The 19315-nt window shown below is 35.6% G+C and overlaps 7 protein-coding genes across 7 annotated transcripts; 3 read left to right on the top strand and 4 right to left on the bottom strand.

Annotated features, from left to right (window-relative positions):
* Positions 1-519: 519 nt before the first annotated feature.
* On the top strand, positions 520-3618 carry cgd1_1300 (spindly like TPR repeats, predicted plant origin; the record flags this gene model as incomplete). Its single annotated transcript, XM_627974.1, has 1 exon — positions 520-3618. The coding sequence occupies one exon, from the start codon at positions 520-522 to the stop codon at positions 3616-3618; it is 3099 nt and encodes a 1032-aa protein (XP_627974.1).
* Positions 3619-4136: 518 nt separating this feature from the next.
* On the bottom strand, positions 4137-4937 carry cgd1_1290 (apicomplexa specific secreted protein Pf (23508265), signal peptide; the record flags this gene model as incomplete). The annotated part of the gene is made up of 1 exon (XM_627973.1): positions 4137-4937. One exon carries the CDS (start codon positions 4935-4937, stop codon positions 4137-4139), a length of 801 nt encoding a protein of 266 aa, XP_627973.1.
* A 151-nt stretch (positions 4938-5088) lies between these two features.
* cgd1_1280 (domain KOG1676, K-homology type RNA binding proteins) lies at positions 5089-6471 on the bottom strand (the record flags this gene model as incomplete). Its single annotated transcript, XM_627972.1, has 1 exon — positions 5089-6471. One exon carries the CDS (start codon positions 6469-6471, stop codon positions 5089-5091), a length of 1383 nt encoding a protein of 460 aa, XP_627972.1.
* Positions 6472-6828: 357 nt separating this feature from the next.
* Positions 6829-8043, bottom strand: cgd1_1270 (hypothetical protein with PUG domain fused to a UBA domain and a predicted protease at the N-terminus; the record flags this gene model as incomplete). Its single annotated transcript, XM_627971.1, has 1 exon — positions 6829-8043. A coding segment is annotated over one exon (1215 nt), but the record flags the coding sequence as incomplete, so codon positions are not given.
* A 654-nt stretch (positions 8044-8697) lies between these two features.
* On the top strand, positions 8698-9567 carry cgd1_1260 (hypothetical protein; the record flags this gene model as incomplete). The annotated part of the gene is made up of 1 exon (XM_627970.1): positions 8698-9567. The coding sequence occupies one exon, from the start codon at positions 8698-8700 to the stop codon at positions 9565-9567; it is 870 nt and encodes a 289-aa protein (XP_627970.1).
* Positions 9568-9651: 84 nt separating this feature from the next.
* Positions 9652-16983, bottom strand: cgd1_1250 (predicted secreted protein, signal peptide; the record flags this gene model as incomplete). The annotated part of the gene is made up of 1 exon (XM_627969.1): positions 9652-16983. The coding sequence occupies one exon, from the start codon at positions 16981-16983 to the stop codon at positions 9652-9654; it is 7332 nt and encodes a 2443-aa protein (XP_627969.1).
* Positions 16984-17515: 532 nt separating this feature from the next.
* Positions 17516-18901, top strand: cgd1_1240 (Sec14 domain containing protein; the record flags this gene model as incomplete). The annotated part of the gene is made up of 1 exon (XM_627968.1): positions 17516-18901. The coding sequence occupies one exon, from the start codon at positions 17516-17518 to the stop codon at positions 18899-18901; it is 1386 nt and encodes a 461-aa protein (XP_627968.1).
* Positions 18902-19315: the final 414 nt, after the last annotated feature.

Below are 19315 nucleotides of genomic sequence, written 5' to 3'. Positions count from 1 at the left end.
CTCTAATTGTATTATAAATTAAAAAAAACAATTCTCGTTTTGGCGCCAATGAATTATTCTATATTTAATTTTTTTATATTTGCCTTCAAGTCAAAGTAATTATTAGATATAATTAAAGTTAGACTGTTCCTTGTGTGATATTACTTTTTTACTAGTTCAAAAATATCTATTGGTATCCATTTATTATTATTTTTTACTAGTGTCTTTTATACGCGTTCATATTTGCAAAAGCTTTTTGAATGATGTTGAAAATAGATTCGAGTTGGATAAAAAATTGAAAAATAGTAATCATTAATATATTTCCAGGGTTTTTAGGACACAAACTCAATATTGACTTTATACCTTTGAAATCAATTTCTAGATTTATAGCTTTTAAGGTCTAGTCCAGAAGTTTATGCGGTTTTTTCATAACATACTAAATGACATAATAACTACTTTTTTTTTTTTTTTTAATTAAAGTAATCTGAAAGCTTAAATTGTATAATGTTAGTGGAAAAAATACGGTATTAGGACTTCATTATGCTGAAAGATGGTGGAGTTACGAATAAAATCCCAGAAACTTGCCAAGAAATGACTATTTTTTGCTTTTGTAATAATTCCGAATTTGATGGTAACATTAATTTCAAAGAATGGGTAGTGAATGGAGCTGATGAACATTTATTGAATAATGATCATATTAGTATTGTGGGCACAATTTTAATTGAACTTTTAAATAATATTGAGTCATTTCAACAAATATGTATTAATTTAAGGAGTTACTCTTGCAATAAATGCTTAAGTAAACTTTCGGACATACAAAAGTTTGAAGAGTCTGATATGGAGGACTTGGCTTACTTTATAGGAATGATTTTCTCCAAGATTCTGCTTCAAATTTTTAATATTAAATTGGTAAATTTTGATAGAGTTATTTCTTTAATAATTGATCTGATCCAGAATTGTATTCGTTACAAAATGACAAATATCGAATCAATTAACGATAATGAAAACTCAATAAAGAATACTGATAGAATTCATGAACTAATTATGCAAGTTTTGTCATTTGGAATTATTCAAATTTCTCTTAAAAATTATGATGATGCTTGTCTTGCATTAAATTATATTGCAAATAAGTATCAGGATATTGATAGACTAGTAAATTGTCTCAAGGAGACAATTTTAATACTATTCAAATCAAATAAACTGGAATTTCTGGAAAATAATTCACATCAATATTTCTTGAGTTGTTTTTTATTTTATCCAAATATTATTCATTGTATGGTTAGGATAATATTATCTTTGAATGGAATAGAACTTAGTCAACCACCTTTAGCGAATATTAGAATAAATGATTCTAAAAATCTTGAAGTTTATTCTAGATGCAAGAATTTGCTACAGGAATGCTTTGAATCAAACAAAAACTGTATTAATTGTGAAATTGGGTATTCATTATCCAGACTTTGTTTCGAGATCGATGGCAATATTGATAAGAGCATTGGTATTATGGAGAGATTAATCAAGAAAAATCCATTTAATGATGATTTCAGATCTTATTTTGGTAAATTACTTTATAATAAAGCAGTTGAAGCCAGAAAAAAAAATGCTGGATTTAGCCTAGTTAAGTCCATTTTGAAAAAAGTGATATTATATATTCCACAATCTTCAGAAGCATACACTGACTTGGGAATAATATATTATGAATTAGGTAAGGAAGAAAAGGCCATTTGGTGCTTCAAACTTTCAATCCACTTTAATCCTATGAATGTTAATGCCTATGATAACTTTGGGATAATTCTTAGAAAGCTTGGATTTATTGATCAAGCAATTTTATGTTATGAAAGGATTTCCAGAATTAATCAAAATTGTATTACTACATTGAATGTTATTGCAGCTTTATACGGTAATATTGGTAAGATTGACGAGTCATACGAGTATTTTAAAAGGTGTATCGAAGTTAATCAAGGCGTTCCCGATGTATATAATAATCTTGGAGTGCTTTATAGAGACTGTGGGAACTTTTTGATGGCAAAAAACTGTTTTCTAGTAGCTCTTGAGCTAGATCCTAACCATACTTTGGCGTTTCAGAACCTATTGTATATTTTGAATTACTTTATTCCATTAGATAACCCAAAGTTAATTGGTAATATTAGAAACAATTCAATTGAGTCAATTATTAATAACTTAAAGGATTCTGAAAAGAGTCTTTGCTTAGATATCAGCTCTACTCCAGAATCTTATGTATGCGAGTCTCAAATCTGGATAAATAACTCCGATTATTATATAAATTACCAAGATATGTATGACCTATCTTTGGAATGGGGGGATAAATTCATCGAGATTCATAGAGAAATCAAGAACCGTCTTGATGATTTAATTCCTATTGCTGAAATTCCAGATATTGAGTCAACTTCAGACAAACAATTGATTAATATAGGGTTTGTTGGTGCAGAATACTTCCATCATGCAGTTGCATTCTTCATTTTAGCTCCCATAAAATTTTTAATTAAGAATTTCTCAAAGAACTCAACTAGAGATTGTAATATAGAAGGCAATTCACAAGTCAAACTGAATATCTTCATATATGACAATTCCCCTCACCATGACTATTATTCATGTTTTTTCAAGGATCTTATTCCTAGTGAAAATTGGAGATATATACATGGGAAAGATATTGAATTTTCTTCAAAGCTTATCCGGAGTGATAATATCCATATTCTCTTTGACTTAAGTGGTCATACAGTCAATAATTGCTTGGCTTTATTTGCTTTAAAAAACTCTCCAATACAAATCTCTTGGATTGGGTATCCAAACACTACTGGATTAAAGTACATTGATTATCGTATTACTGATAAGATAGTTGATCCTCTTCATACAAAACAAAAATACTCTGAAAAATTACTTTATCTCCCAAATTGCTTTCTTTGTTATACTTTACCAAAAATTCAACATCCACCAATTTCCGAACCTCCTATGAAAAAAAATGGATTTATAACTTTTGGATCTTTCAACAGAGTTACTAAATTACATCCCTTAACAATAGAACTTTGGGGTGAAGTCCTAAAAAGTGTTCCTGAAAGCCATTTGTTGCTTAAATCCAAAGCATTCAGCTCACAGTCTTGTTGCAATTTTTATCTTGAAATTTTCAAATCAAAATACAATATTCAACCACATAGAATTTCTTTAATCCCCTTAAGCAACTCTTATTACTCTCATCTGGAGCTTTATAATGATATTGACATTTCTTTAGATACTTTCCCATATGCTGGAACAACCACGACATTTGAATGTATTTTTATGGGAGTTCCATTAATTACTTTAAGTATTGACCAATCAGAAAATTCCCAAATAGATTCTTCAGACATTTATACTGAAATTTCGTCATTTCATTCTCAAAATGTTGGAAGGTCCATTCTCACTAATTTAAACTTGAATGAACTCATTGCAAGTAATAAGAAAGAATTTATTAAAGCCGCTTTAAGCCTTGCAAATGATACTGAAAGACTAATTTATTATCGCTCAAATCTTCGTAGAATACTCACTGAATCCAAACTTTGCGATGGAGAAAAATTCTCTCGCGATTTCTTTGAATTGATTTTGCATACAATTGCATGCCACAATAAAAATTTATCTGCATGCAAATAATTTTTTTAATCAAACAATTGACGTGTCATAAATAATTGAAATTATTTGCGCGCTATTTTTTCACAAATAAAAAGATGATTACCCTGTTTGTTAATAAGTCTATGTTAAGTTTCCACGACTCTTTCTACAATGAAGTATAATTTATCAAAATTGAAAGGAAAGTAAGATAAAATGACACAATTAGAATTTTCTAACTTTATAAGTATACGATCCAATTGGGCTTAGTGAACTCAGCGTCCAAGTGAATGCTCTACCAAAATAAAATATAAACCTAGTTATGACTAATAAATATTTATAGGATATTGGAGGATCAATTTGATTTTTCCTTTAAAAATAAGAAATTTGGTCTCTTCCGAATAATATAATTACATCCAAATCGAACAAATCAAACTTTAGATAATAAATACCAGGCTGGTAAACGAAATGAAAGAGATATATCGAGGAAATATAATGGTAATCAATTACATTCCCGAGCAATGCGACAATCTTGGAAACTGGATTTCTAATATATAATAAAATTATATTGAAAAGGGAAGATTGGTTGGCGCAGGAGAACCAAGCAACTGTTCCATAGTAGCCTGCATCTGGAAACTAATTCGTCCAAAATCTGGATCATTACGAAGAGTCTGGGAATGAAGCAGCATTGCGGTTTCAATATCATCAGAACTCAAGTTAAACTGCTTCTCAACTTTAGAGCCTACCCAAACCTGTGCGGCAATAGTTAGTGTCTTAACATCAAATTGATCTTTATTAGCTATAAAAATGTATTGGTCCACGAACTCTCTCAGTTCTTTCAACATAAACTCATTAACCTTGACAAGCTGATCACTACTAATACTGCCCGCTCGCTCTGTTATAGAACTTGGTCCATGGATTCCCATGATCTTTTCTATTGCGCTACTTATACCCTCGTCATTATAAAAGCGTTCTACCAAGCGATCAAAGTCAACTAGAGAAATTTTCCTCTTATCTAATGGATCCTGGGGAGACGCATCTTTAACCTTATTATAGCAATCCTGGAGAGACTTTGGGGGGTCGGCAACAAAGTCATTAGTTAGGGAGCGCATTATTTTCTTTAGAGAGTTTTGACTCTCTAGGATCTCATCAAGCAATAATAACATGTCTTCTTTAGTAAAAGTATCCAGCGACCCCTTTACCGTGTTCTCCGGTACATCTTTGGTTGCCGAGGCTTCAACTAAAGTATTGGACTCGTCCTTATTTTCTGAAGAGTCACTTCGGAATAAATAGTACAAAAGGGCACCAACCACTGCCACACCTCCTGCTACTGCTGCTGCCGTCCTGATTTTGGAAGAACCCATCTTTTCTAAAGGTCCCCCTCACTTACAAGTTGTCTTAAATCAACCTCTAAATCCTACTAGTGCCTTTATAGACAGAAACTCCTTTCTGGAACAAACTTATGATTACTTTCGAGTCTAAGTATCGGTTAATATCCCCCACGTCGCATTAGCCTTAAAACAAGGCGCCACCACTCAGACCGAAAGGAACCAAATTACCGCCATAAAGTCCAGCGGGCTTACCGCTAGATTTATCAGAAATATGGTGTTCTGGTGCTCCACCTCTAGTTCTTGATCTTCTTCCTATTCCCATATTAGGGGCTCCAAGTCCACTGATTCCAGGTTGTGAGAGGAATGCATTTGGGATTGCAGCAAAGTTACCCTTCATTGGGTGATCAAAGTGCGAATTATTCAAAGTAATTCCATTGGTTTTGCGGATGCCATTCATGTTCCTACCATTGAATCCATTTCCATTTTGTGGATAGTTCTTATTATCTGCATAGCCACACAATTTTTCATACATTCTGCGTTCAATAAAATCTCTAGCTTTTTGGCGTCCAAAGGCTGATCTAGAGAATATTAGGACTCTCTCAAGAACGTTTCCTTTATTTTCATCAATAAATATAAAGGTACCGGTTTCATCTTCAACACGTCTTAAAAAGCTTCCTTTTGCACCAGTTACATACCCTATCACATTTTGTGGAATTGAAACAACTGTTACATCTTCTCTAGCTCTGGTGTCAACAGAGACTGTCGATGTTCTTTGGGCAATTAGCCATGCCAAATATTCTTTGGCGCGCTTTCTCTCACTCAAGTCACCATGAATAAATGCAAAATTTCCCACGTATTCAATAATCGCTCCACTAGATGCACAAAGTCTCCTTCTTGTATTTCCCTCTTTTCCTACAGCATAACTAAGGTCCTCTGTTTCAATATGAACAATATCTGTTGCTAGATCCTCAATGTGGTCATGCGATTCTGCTTTCAAATCTTTTGTAAAGTGCCCATTAATCTTTTGTTCAATGTAACACATTACTCTCAACTCAGCAGCTCTTCTATTTCTAGCAACTCCAAATATAGCCAAGATGTATTGTGATTGGGAATTACCATTGTTCATAGGGACACCGTTGCTTGGAGGGGTACTGTCAGTTGGACACTCTTCCTCTGGTCTGCTAAAGAACATTAAGGTTCCAGAATCTTCTTCTATTGCTCTCAATCCTTGGCCTTTCTTTCCTGTAATATATCCAACACAAAGAGCTGGAACATTAACTATTGTAAGGTCATCTCTTGAATCTGGGGTAACATCGATGGTTACTGGGCCATGCTTTTGCTGAACTAAATATTTAAGATATAAGTAAGCCTTTTCACGACATGCTGCATCTCCATTTATTTCAACCCTGGCTGTCTTGCTATCATCCTGAATAATTGTAATGGAGGTTCCAGAAACGGCCGCGAGTTTTCTTCTTGTTCTTCCTCCTGTTCCAACAATGAACGACGCGTCCGCAGATTCTATCTGCGCAATTGTCTGGTTATCTCCAACTTTCAGAATATTCAACATGTTTTCTAGTGACTCCTATTTCCTAGCTAATTTAATTACAACTTGGTTCTTTCACCTGTTTCCTGTTTTTTTTTTGCTTTATCCCTCGGGCATGTCTACTTGGCGCCAAGCCAAACGGCCCCCCATTCCTGGTAACACTACGAAGTAGGTTTGGCGCCATTGCCAATTTTAAAGAAAAATGCAAACATAACGCGGAATTACAAAGAACACAGAATTTAAGAAAGTGGCTTTATTTTGACTAAATTTGATATGACTGCAATGCTCTTAATTTATAGATCAGGAGCTTCTACTTATTATTAGAGCCTAATCGAAAAATTATTCTCATTCCTACATATTCTTAGCCACGACTTTCCACCACTATTGGCTCTGTTCATCCAGCAGAATTGACACGGTGCGGGAGATGTCTCCATTAGTCTTGTGAAGGGCTTGTAGTATTTTCTTATTGTCCTCAAATCCCATTCCTTTCACTTCTGCTAATAGTTTTACATAGTCAATTGTACTTTCTGACTTTGATCCATTGCTTGCTTTGGATTCTGGGCATGCTGACTCTTGCGTTTCTTGCTCACTTGCCATCCCCAGGGAGCTTAAGGTACGCCTGACCAAGTTAATTTGAGTTTCTAATTGCTCTCTTTCCTCTCTGCTCAGTGGTTGGCTTAGTTGTATTTCGTATCTAAGTTGATCCTCCGCTTGCTTCTCACGGAAACCAACTAAGAATAGTAATTCAAGGCCTTCATCTATACTCATTAATACACTCTTTAGTGTATTACTTGTTGATTTAATGCTTCTGTATCTTAAGTCACCGGGATTACTTATAATATTGAAAAGTATAGTTTCGAGAGTTTCTAATACTCTTTGGCACTGCCATCCATACTTGTTGGAAACAGTGCTCAGCTTCTTAGAAAACTCAGAAATACTATCTGAAGATCCAGAAGATCTAGAGTGATGGCTTGTTCTACTACTCCCTGTAGAGCTTGACCCAGAACTCAAATAACTGAACTCCTCTGCAGTTTTATTGATCACATTTGAGGGGTTGATTCCATTCGTGTTCCAAACATTTGCAACTGAGCGAATTGCCTGACTCTTCTGCGCTTTTTGTAGCATTGGAAGAATCATTGAACCAAAAGGAGTTCTCATCACCTCATTTGGCAGATCTAAAATATAAGATGGAATACCTTCTCCTATCAAAAACTTGACTATATTATCTGAAAAGTGATTACAGTTATGATTTAAAAGGTCGTAGTTATCGCTGTTAAATTCATTAGAAATTGATTCCAAGTGGCTATTTAGTTCTTTCTGAGACTTTTTCGTGGTTCCCAATGTCAATGTTCGAATAGGTTTTAGTCCATACAATCTGGTAATCTCTTCTGGTCTAACACAAACTATCCCACCTCCATAAAAGTATTCATACCCATAAACAAATACTCCTGTATGATAAATAGCTTCAATCGTTCTTCCCAAAAGCATTGGGGATAGTTGAGATGCCATTCCATTACTTAAGTCGTAAATATGAAGCTCCACTTTTTCCCCTATATCACTCATTTGTAATTCAACAGTGAAATTTAAAATATTATCCTAAATATATAAATTAAATACTCCAGTAAAAACTAACAACTAAACTACAATTAACCTTTTAATCCTTATATTTTTATCAACTAGTAAATTCAAATCTCCCTCTATCTGACTTTACCTAAAATTTATCTTCCCCACACACATTGGCGCCATTTCGTTTTTGGTTGACTATTTTTTTAGTCTCGAAATGCTTTTTCAGCCAAAGAAGGACTGGGCCAATGTTCATTTTTTTTAGGATTCTCACCATGAGTTCGATTTAAAGTTGGTTGATTTTAAAACTTCTTAAGAAAAAATGTACTTTGCTCTTTTACTTATTCAATTACTTGTTTTTCAAATTGAGGTAAGTTCTACATGCATGCAACCACCTTATAGAAGTAACTGATTCCATGATTCCACAAAGTGTTTTCGTCAAAGTACTGATACAGAGGAAAGCTCATTAAGGCAGATTCAAAGATCTTGGCCTGCTCTTTCTGATTGGATCTGCGAAGAACTCTATTGTTCTGGTCTTCGAATTCCAATACATTTTGGAGTTAAAACATTATGGGGGAAAGGTAAGTTGCTCAATCAAATCAAAGTTATAGGAAAGAATTAATTTTCTTCTATTTCAAAAATTAAGGAAATTTGGAGGCATCAGATGATGAGTATTATAGGTTACATATGGCTTCTGATGAGTCTGAGCCAGTGGATCCATTTGATAATAAGGATTTTCTCATCAATTCTGTCTCAAGCTTAACCAGTAATGCTATTAGATTTGGAGTTTATCATTATGTTAACAAGAGGGATTCTAAAATGACTGGGGTTAAATCTTCTGAAAACCTGGAGACTTCTGAAAAGTCTGATAAGAAGTCAGAAAAGAAGTCAGAAAAGAAGTCAGAAAAGAAGTCAGAAAACAAGTCGGAGAGTAAATCTGACAACAAATCTGAAAAGAATAAAAATAATTTGAGACCAGAAAAGGAATCCAATGAAAGCCAGAAGGAGAAAAGTGGTAGTAGAATGAAGTACTGGTGGTCAAAGTATATCAGAAGGCAAAAGAAGAAAAAGGAAGATTCAAAAGAAAAGCAAACTAATACAAATCAGAATCAAATTGATAGTTGTGAATATCTATTTTTTGGTTCAGATCCTGGTAACAAATCCAACTCTACATTTGGAAATCCTCAAGCCACAAGGAAGCTGTTCATACAGGATATGACATCAAATGAGGATGTAATGAACTCTAATTATAATGGAAACAAAATGCGCCCCGAAACCTACGTACCACTTGAAATTAAGACTTCTATTTTTGCTGCATATTTTGCAGCAGAACCTGTTGTTATTCACTTTTCCAAAACAATTTCTAGAAATAGAAGGGTTAAATATGGACAAGAAATTGCTGTAGCAGAAGCATTTCCCAGAACTATTAATAACTCATTATCAAGTATTATTTTGGCCAGATGCGATGGTACTATATCCATAATAAATCAGACCAAGGGACTTCCGATCCAATCCACTCGGATGTTTCTTGTGATCACATGCAATGACACAGTATAAGGCAAGATCTTGCTGAAATATTGTGCAGAAGAATTTTGTGGGGATATACAGATGCTTCCACACAAAAATCTGAATCGTAAATTACTAACTACTATTTGGACGATTTTTATTTTCTGGTTTGTTAATTGTAGAAAATTGGTTAATTCGTTTAGCAAGCTGAGATTTTATCTTAGCTTCTTCCACTATATCTGGTCTTGGATGAACATAATAAACCTCTGGATTGCCAAATTTATCTTTTTTTGGTGACTTTCCAGGCCTTGGGGCCCCTGACCCAAGTCCTTTTGATGGCCTCATTTCAACATAACTGTTCGGAGTTGTTACAGGTTTTACATCATTATAATAGTCAGGATCAGTCAGTAAATCATCTCCTGGACTCAGCTCTAATCTCTCTCTGACATTATTCTTGGAGTCTGTAAAAACACTCCTTTTAATTCTGGACGCCTTACCACTAATACCGAATCCGCTTATTACAGTTGAATCAGCTGCAGAAATTTTGCTATAAGTATTTGCTAAAGAGTTAGACTGATTCTGCATATGAACATTTAGTCCAAAAGAACCAACTGTTGGACCAAAGGATCTTCTAATTCTGGCAGATTCCTTATGTAATGGTTTCAGGCCCACCTCTTTACCTATTGGGTTTGCAGAGCTTTCTCCTAGGAAGACACGATTACCTCTTCCTCGAACAGCTTTGGATTTCCCAATAGAACTATATAGCCCATAGAATCCTGGAAGGTTTTCAAAGCCTTTAGGGGGAATAAATTCTCCATCAATAGATTCATAGTAGGCTTCGGCTGCCTTCCTGCAGTAAAAGTTAGCATTCTGTCTTCTTTCCTCCTTTGTTTTTCCAGAAATTCGAGTACCTGAAATTGCTCTAAATTTTGCATTAGATATGACAGAGAAACAGGCTTCAGTCATACCTCTTACATTTCCCATAGGTTTTTTGTAAAAGTCCTTTGGCCTTTCAATTGGAATCCCTGCTACTAAATTTGACCCCTCATTTGCAGGTAAAATCTTCCCCAGTTGAGAAATGACAGTCCATTCTCTATCAGCTAATCTAGAACTTGCTAACTCTTCCTTGGTTAAAGTCTTTTCTTCCAAGCTTCCCTCAGGTGGTTCACCTTCTGCGACTGAAGCGTCAGAAGAGCGGCTACCTTTGCTCCGATTAGATCTGATCTTTTTCCTGGGTTCTTGTGAGATTCGATCAGGATTACTCCTATTCCTAGGCTTGATTCCACTTATAATATTTTTCTCTTCATTTTCGCCTAAGGCTCCTTTAGAGATAAAGTTATTAGAAACCAATTCTTTATACTCTCTATCTATTTGATCAAACTTGTCTTCGATAGGGTTAACTTCCCTTCCTTTAATCGCCCTTCCACCTTTAGTTCCAATTTTGAGTCTTTTGACCTTGGCGGTCTCTCCAAAGTCGCCCAAAGGTAAAATGCGATTACTTGTTCCAAAATCTGTAGAAGATCCACTACCACTCTGATGATCTGACTTTCCATTTTGCTTTCTAGAATTGGGGTCTGGAATTGCCGGAATGACTGCAACCTTTGCAACATCTGCAATATTTCCTCCGAAAATTGACTTCATATGCTCCAACGTTTTACCCGCCAAAACGGCTCCACCATTTGATGCATGCGCATTCCCTTGCAATGCAATTTTGCTTGCAGTGTGGTGCTTCCAGGGATAGGGGGCAGTTGGCGCCCAAACAATATTATTTCCAATAGGTGAAGGTTTTCCACTTCCAGGATTAAGGAGATTAATTTCTGCAGAAGTGAGACTATCCATAATATTTTTGCGCAAATTTTCCTTGTAACTGTCACTTTCAAAGTCTTTTTTGTAGATTTCCCACCTAGAGGTGATATACTGGTCCATATTAAAGCTATTTAATTCAGGGACCTCCTCTCCTTGTTCAGGATAAAGCTCGTAAAGTGGGTCTCTCGGGTCAGGGCCAATTCTAGGTCTGGTTGCAATCATGTCAAGAATCAAAGCGTTTTCCGTAGCTGCTTTATCTCGGCTAGAGTAGTTTACGTCACCTCTTGCTTCATCGGTAAAATACTTGTAGCAGACATCTCTACAGAATTGTAGTAGAGTTTTCCTGGATATGAACTTGAATTTGTCCTTATTAGCTCCATTATTCCCTTCCTTTCCAAGCAAAATAGCTGAAAAAAGCTCATATGAGACTAATACAAAGCTTGCAAGGTGATTATTTCCCTTTGAATCAAAAGCATTTTTTAAGTCTTTCCCTGAAATCTCTGGATAAGTATTCTTAAGCCACGCAGAGTCGATCTCAAGCACTCTATTCATCCTTAAGTACTTTTCTTCTTCAATTCTTTTCTTAGCGAGGTCTATAATGCTATTCCATCGTTTGGAGTAGTCTAGACCCAAAGGATTTCTTAGCTTGAATTTTCGACTAACAGTGTCCAAATCATTCAAAATTGCAGCTTCTTCTGTTGCATCTTCACTTAGAGCGTGATCAACCTTTTCTTGGAAAGCGTATTCGGAAGCAGTTCTGCAATATTCTTTTATGATATCCTCAATCTTTTCTCCAGCATGCATATCGGGAAAAACAACCCGTAGATGTGACGGAATATTAATATCAGTTGCCAAAGTTTGAAGAGCAATTTCGCATTGAGACTGGAATTCCTCCATATCATAGCTTCCTTGGAATATGGTGTGCCTTACAAACCCTGGAATTTTCGAGATTCTCGAAATAGAGCCAATTTTGCCATCAACATCTCTTTGCTCAAGCTTTGAGTACTTACTTTCTAAATTTGCAATGACTCCCCATTGTCTATTTCTTTCAAATTCCAAAATTGCTCCTGGATAACTAAATCCACTACCTTTGAAAATTGAGCTTCCTCTTTTATCAGAAACATGCAGAAGAACATCATCGCAATATGAATTAAGTATTTCAGAATCGTCTTTATCACCACTTGCAAAGACTCTAACAGCAGTAAGAATCTCCTTTAATGTTAGCTCTTTACTTGAAGGCAAATCAGGGTTTGTTTGGCCTTGCAACATTGTTATCACTCTTTTGCAATCGGCTACAAATTCCTCTGGACTCTTTGAGCCCAGCCAAATCTCTGGAGGATTCAATGGAAGATTTGAAACTCTTTGTTGTCTTCCAAGAAGTAAATCTATATGCATTTGATTGTAAATTGCTTTCCATAAATTCTCCCTAGCTGTTGGACTATTAGAGAAGTAATCATCCCCAGAGGCATCTACAAAACCTCCCATCTGCCTTACTCTCTCCCTAACCTCTTCAAAAAGCTGATCAAAGTTTTCAGGTTCGTGAAGTTGTGACTGATGGAAGTAATCGTTCAAATAACCCCAGTTATCTTCATTAATAGCCCACGTTATTGCATAATCAAGATTCAAATTCTCATTCAAGTAAAAAAGAATCCACTTCCTTATGTTCATTCGATTTGTGTGCATGAATTTCAAAAACTCTATGAGCAACTCTCTATTTGCCTCCTTTTCTCCATATGGTGCAGAAATTGGATTTGAGTCGTCATTTCTCCACTCATATCCATTCATGAAGGCATCTGAACAAAATTCTCTGATCACTACTCCCTGGTACTCTGGTGAGACTGTTCCCCACACCAAAAGTCCTCTTTCACCCAGCTTTTGCAAAATTTGCATGCAGGCGGGCACAAAGTGGCGCCTTTCGACAGGCCCTGGGAAATATTCTTTAATTTCGGAATACTCTGGAAGCCAAGCAATTCTTTTAATATTACGTCTTCGATCTACCTCAATTTGTGAGAGGATCATTTTCCACTGTGAAGATGCGTTTCCAAAAGAGAAAACAACAGTTTCTCCTTCTATCACCTGCGCGCTTTCTTGTTCTGACTTGTTTTCATGCTCTACCGCGGAGAGAGAGGTCTGAGGGTCTGCTCTAGGCATAAGGTCGACTATCCCTTCTTGTTTCTTCTTTTCTAAAGAAAGCTTATATCCAGAGTTATAGGCTTCGTTCGCAACATGAGTGCACCATCTCTCAAGCTGAGCCTTCTGATCCACCAAACTTCCCTCTCCTGGAGAATATAGCTTTCCTGAAATTCTTAGATCTGGCTCATTTCCTGATTTCCATAGGGTCCAAACAAATGCAAAGCAGTAGTTTCTGAATTGTACTATGTTTCCTGTCCCTTTGTATTTTAAAAGAGAACTATTTGGTCTTCTCTTAGGCAGGCCTGTAACTGCTGGAACCCAAGTTGCATACTTGTTAATATTGTCAATATTTGAAAGCTTATACATCCAAATCCATTCAATTGCTCCGAAGAATGAGTCAGCAGCTTCTTCACAAACCTTTCTCATTGCCATTTCAATTAATGCCATATCCTTGGTGTCAACCTCCATTTTCATTATTTCTTCATCGCTTTTAGCTTTATAAAATTTTAATGACTCGATGCACCTAGTTTCATATCCTACTTCTCCTTCCCTTGATTTCCAAAAGCTCTTTTTAATCTTCTCCTCCTCTTCCTCATCTTCTGAAGAAGGGTTCACGTTATATCTAAATAAACTCAGAGCATAACTTTCTGGAGGAATAGGGTAAACCCAATAGATTGTTGTGCTCTTCTTACTCTCTTGAAGCCTCATTATAGCTTCTACTACCGAATTCCACTGAGATTCTGTATCAGCTTGAACTTGTAGAAGACTTTCCATTGAATAATCTGTGTTTAGCCCATCAAAGTATCTCTTGGAAGCCTCAGTACAAAAGTCTGAGAAAATCTTCTCCATGTTTTGCTCAACACTGCTTGGTCTCAAAACACTAGATCTTAATGAAACACTTCCTTCTCTGTATAACTTACGTAATATTCTAAAGCAAGTTATCTTAAAGGTTGCTCGAGAAAACTGAGGCATATTCCATTCACTAGGAATTACATCAGGCAAGTGAGTTGGAGTTTCTATATTGTTTTTAAGATCCTCCTTATTTTGGTCTAGAATTGCCTTCCACTGTGAAAAACAGACTCTTGTTGGCTTCAAGTTTGGAAATCTTGGAGTGTAGCTTAGATTCCCATCAATACTTCCTATTGAAAAGTGTCCTGGAGTATCCTCCAAGTCATGCATACCTTCTAATACTAAAGATTGGTAATTTGCTTTCTTGTAATTGGTTACCCTTGATTTATAGCTTGCAAAATCAAAGTATCCTACATTCTTTAGCCTTGAGTCAAACTCTGAGGTATCCTTCTTAAAGTACTTTCCAGCTGCTTCATGGCAGAATCGTTCCAATTTTGACTTATCCATTGAAGCACCTTTGTCTCTATAGTGATTTGTAGAAAGGTGAGGAAATACTTTGCTTAAGAAGAGGTCGTAAATTACTGAACAACAATTGTTCCTCATCTCATTAAATGTTTCAGCTGCAAAATATCTAAAAGGTGCATATGGTCTGTAAACCGGTACCCCATTAATATATTTTGAATTTAAGGAAAAGTCATAAATGTAACTCCATTGTCTATTTCCAAAGTAGTAGTCTGCTGCATAGTTACAAAACTCATTCAAAACTTGCTCCTCATTTGGTTTTGCCAAAGGTAAAAGTTCGTATCTTGGAGGATTTTCTTTAATTCCCTCCCTTATTAGTTCCACGCATAAATTCCGCATCTCCCTCATCTTCTTTGGCTTTGTATCTGAGCTAAACTTTACTGGAAAATCCTTTGAAAAAATCTTAAATCTCTTCAAATTCATATTTAAATCCCTATCCTTTTGTGTAATGATAGCTTTCCACATTGTCCAAATTTCAGGATCATCAACAATTACACCATTAATATTAGTTGACAAAGCTACAGCAAGCCCTCCCTCATATTCATAGTCTCCCTGATCGGTTCTTTGATTCCTGGTAGGGCAAGTTTCCAACTTTGTGGAGGCAAAGGAAAAACTTTGGTTAGGCATTCTCTGAGGCATAAAATCTGGCAAACGATCTGGGGAGGAAATTCCTGTTGATCCAACATGAGTATCAATCTTTGTAGCCAAACTCTCACCTACAACCTGAAGGAGATCCAAATTCGGATCCCTGGCAACAAGGGCATCAGTAATCGTTCTAACTTCACGATTCCAAAAGAGCTGAAGTTCTGGATCTCCCATGGCAGTTTCTACGTAACAAAATACTGCAGCAGAAATGCAAAAGGTAGTTCTGAGAAACTCTGCCTCAATCTCATCACTGGAAGGTGGAGTAATAATTAACTTAGCTTCCAAAGCCTTCAGTGCTGAGATACAGTTATAATACAAACTTTTAGGATCTCCGCTTAAAGGAAAAATTGATTGGCTGATTTCACTGAATTTTGGGATATAGTTAAACCTCATTTTACCTTTTTCAATCTTCCATGTGGTTTTGTCTCTTTCAACCTGCGAGGTAATGCATTCCCACTCATCCTGTCGCTTTTGAGGCCTAATTGGTACTTTATCTAAAGGTATAATATGAGATAAACCCTCTATTCCAGGCTCAGTACCAGGAATTGGAGGCCCAAGAGGTAATGGAAGCATCTCAATCTTGTCTTCTTCAGCTCTCTCTGGAGTATCAATAGCTTTACCTTGCTGCTCAGGGTCTTTCTCTTCCAGTTTCTTCTGGTTTTCCTTAAATTCTTCTCTAGTTATTGCAAGATTCTTTATTTTATAATTGTTTAGGCTCTGGTTTCTATTGCGGCTATAACCAAATTCGTACTTCTGCTCGCTTTTCTTAAAAGGAACTGGTAGGACATCTGAGACTAATTTAATTTTTGTTAAATCTTTAATGAATTCATCTTGTTTCTTCTTATTTATAGGCTCAAACAAAGGATCAAGCATCTGAAAACTTGGACTATTCGTCGGGGATTGGCCTGGAAGAGGCGGAGGTGGTGGCGGAGCAGGCGGAGGAGAAAAACTCAGTGAAGTATTCATTAAAGAATTTGGTTCCGAAGATAATTTTTGTAAATCAGATTCTAGAGTTGTTGCTGGAGAAGTTGACAAGGACGATATTTGTAAGTTTAAGCTGCTTTCTGATCTCTCATCAGAATTTTTATCTGTGATTCTCCCTGATCCCTGATTTCTATTCCCATACTCCATGTCCAATTGGGACATAAATATCTCAGGAAGGAATGCACTGGAGGGATTTTGCTGGGTTAAAAGTGGGTCTTTTTTCTGAGATTCATCAGGTGCTGAATTTAAACTAGATTTCCTAGTGGATAATGGTCCATCTGGAGTTAAATTCCCAGTTTTTATAAAAGAATGATGTTGTTTATTACCTTCCTGAAAATTACTTGAGGCTTCTTCGTATCTGAGAGGAGAGTAGTTGCCTGTTCTTGAGCTTTGAAGATTTTCATAAGTATTAGATGATAAAACTTTCCCAGAAAGAAAAAATATCCAAAGAAGAATAGCAGGAATAAGTTTAATGTAAAGCTGGAAGCCAGAATTATTCCTCTTCCAGCTCTTTTTGGTTCTTGACATTGGAATATCTAATCCTTCGTGTAAATGGCGAAAGAGTTCTATATAAAGAACCAAACAATAGAAAAAAGTGTATCTGATTTTCAGGCTCTTAGTAAATCAGATAAATACAGTCAACGTTATCTTACTCATTAGGAAATTGCTTGTTTTTTTGATATTTCTTAATCTTCTTAGAGTTTTTTAAACATCTTGGTTCTCGCTCACCAAAAATTTAGATCTAGCAGTTGGCGCCATAATGGTGCCACTATAAAAATTATTATTTTGCGTTAAATGCATAATTCTACAAAATTACTTAGAAAGAAGAAAAACTCAAAAATAAGTTAATATTAAAGCAGTAGCTACCTATATTCCATTAATACTAAACAGTTTTTGAAGATCAAGACGGATTTTTTTTTTTGCAACCTATTTTATAGAAAGCTCACTTTATGTCAAAACAAAAGGCGCCAAACAATCTTGTGAGCGTTTTCACACGGAAAGAAAAAGCAATACAGAATTTTGCCTGACAAAATTAATAGAAGTGGTTAAAATAAGCAAAATGGCAGACCAAGATTCTGGTGAAGTGTTAGGACCTTGTTTAAGCAAAGAGGAGGAGCGTATTTCTGAGATTATAGACGCCTTTAAGGATACCTCGATTTTAGAAAAGTCTCACTCAGAGTCAGAGAGTGTATCTTTTACATCTGCATTGGAGGAGTCTGATATGGAGCTTGTTGAGGAGCTTGATCCAGTTTCTTCTAGGGCATTTCTTGACAGAAAGATGAATAGTTTGCCTCAGCTTCAAGAAACTGTTGGGAATCTTGAAATAACAAAGAGCACTTCCATGACTAATTCTGGAAATGCTAAACCAATTCAGAGAAATATTGGAGGAGTAGAAATATATTCCGCTTTAAACCCATTTTCGACCACTTTAAGTTGCTTGTTAATTGAGCCATCAGAAAGTGATATAATAGAAGATGAAATAAGATATATTTATTTAAACCAGATTCTTTCAGAAAACGAACAACTTTATCTAGCAAAGTTAAGAAAATATGCTAAGAACCACGGCTACAAGTTTCCTCACTCTATTTGGATTCAGGCATTGAGATTTTTGGCCTCTTCCCGTTTTCATGTCCAAACGGCTTTGGAGATGATGTTAAGTAACCATGAATTTAGAATCAAGGAGCTACCAATAAGTGAGAAAGATGTGATGAATGATCTTAAAGTTGGAGCTATTTATTGGCACGGTAAGGATATTAAGTGTAGGCCAATACTTATTGTGAAGCTTGCAAAGCTTGATACTTTTGTTGGTGAAATCGAACGAATCCAAAAGCTATTGTGTTTTTGTCTAGAATTCTTTCTTAAATACCTTCAGGTTGCAGGAAGAGTTGAAAACTGGAATGTAATCATTGACTTGGCTGGAAAAGGGATAACTGATCTCCCTATTCAAGTCCTAAAGTCTGTTCTTTCACTTGTTAATACACGTTATAGAATGAGACTTTATAGAATGTTCATTGTGAACTGTCCAAAGTTTATAAATGTTGTTAGTAACGCTCTTGTTGCTGCAATTCCAGGATCATCAGTTAGAAAGATTAGATTTATTGATGAATCCTATTCTGATGAAATTACTAGTTTGGTTCCTCTTGAACAACTTGAAGAGTCATATGGAGGCAAATGTCCTAACTTAACCGAAAACTTTTACCCCTTCAGATTTTACCCAATGAATGAGCTAGATCAGAAATTTCCTAATATCCACGCTATAATACCCCCTGAATATATTTCTGGAATTTCCATTGAGATCCCACCTAGATTTGATCTCACAAAACTCCCATGGCTTAGCCAAATACCTAATGCTAACTTCACTAAGAAAACAGCAGAACAGCTTTCTCAGATCCTTGGTACCGAAATTAAACCTAAAATAACTACAGAAGATATTACTAATCCTTAAATCTAGTGGTATGCTTTTAGATTTCTCAAGATGAAATTATAATCCGCGCTTTTTACTTATCTGATCCCCTACGATATAAGTAATCACGCCATTTTGCCATTTTACCCAATAAAAAGTATCAAACTTACTACGAGAAATCCACTACATATAAATATTTAACGTGTATTACCTCGTTTGTTTGCTTGAAAATTTGCATTTGGATATTTTCACTATTCTTATTCTTTGTAATTGTAGTTTTCTAACCATTATTTCTACTTTAAATACCTACTCAATCAGTCTCCCGCCAAATACTACATTTTTATTTTATTCTTTGCCTTATAAAAAAATGAATCTAAAAAGCTTAATTCAGTCTAATCAAAATCCATAGACCTATTCTCCATTCTACTCAAATCATTCTTTATATCTCAACATTCA

This window comes from Cryptosporidium parvum, chromosome 1 (assembly GCF_000165345.1).
Source record: "Cryptosporidium parvum Iowa II chromosome 1, whole genome shotgun sequence".
Lineage (NCBI taxonomy): Eukaryota > Apicomplexa > Conoidasida > Eucoccidiorida > Cryptosporidiidae > Cryptosporidium > Cryptosporidium parvum.
This window is presented reverse-complemented; position numbering and strand designations above follow the sequence as displayed.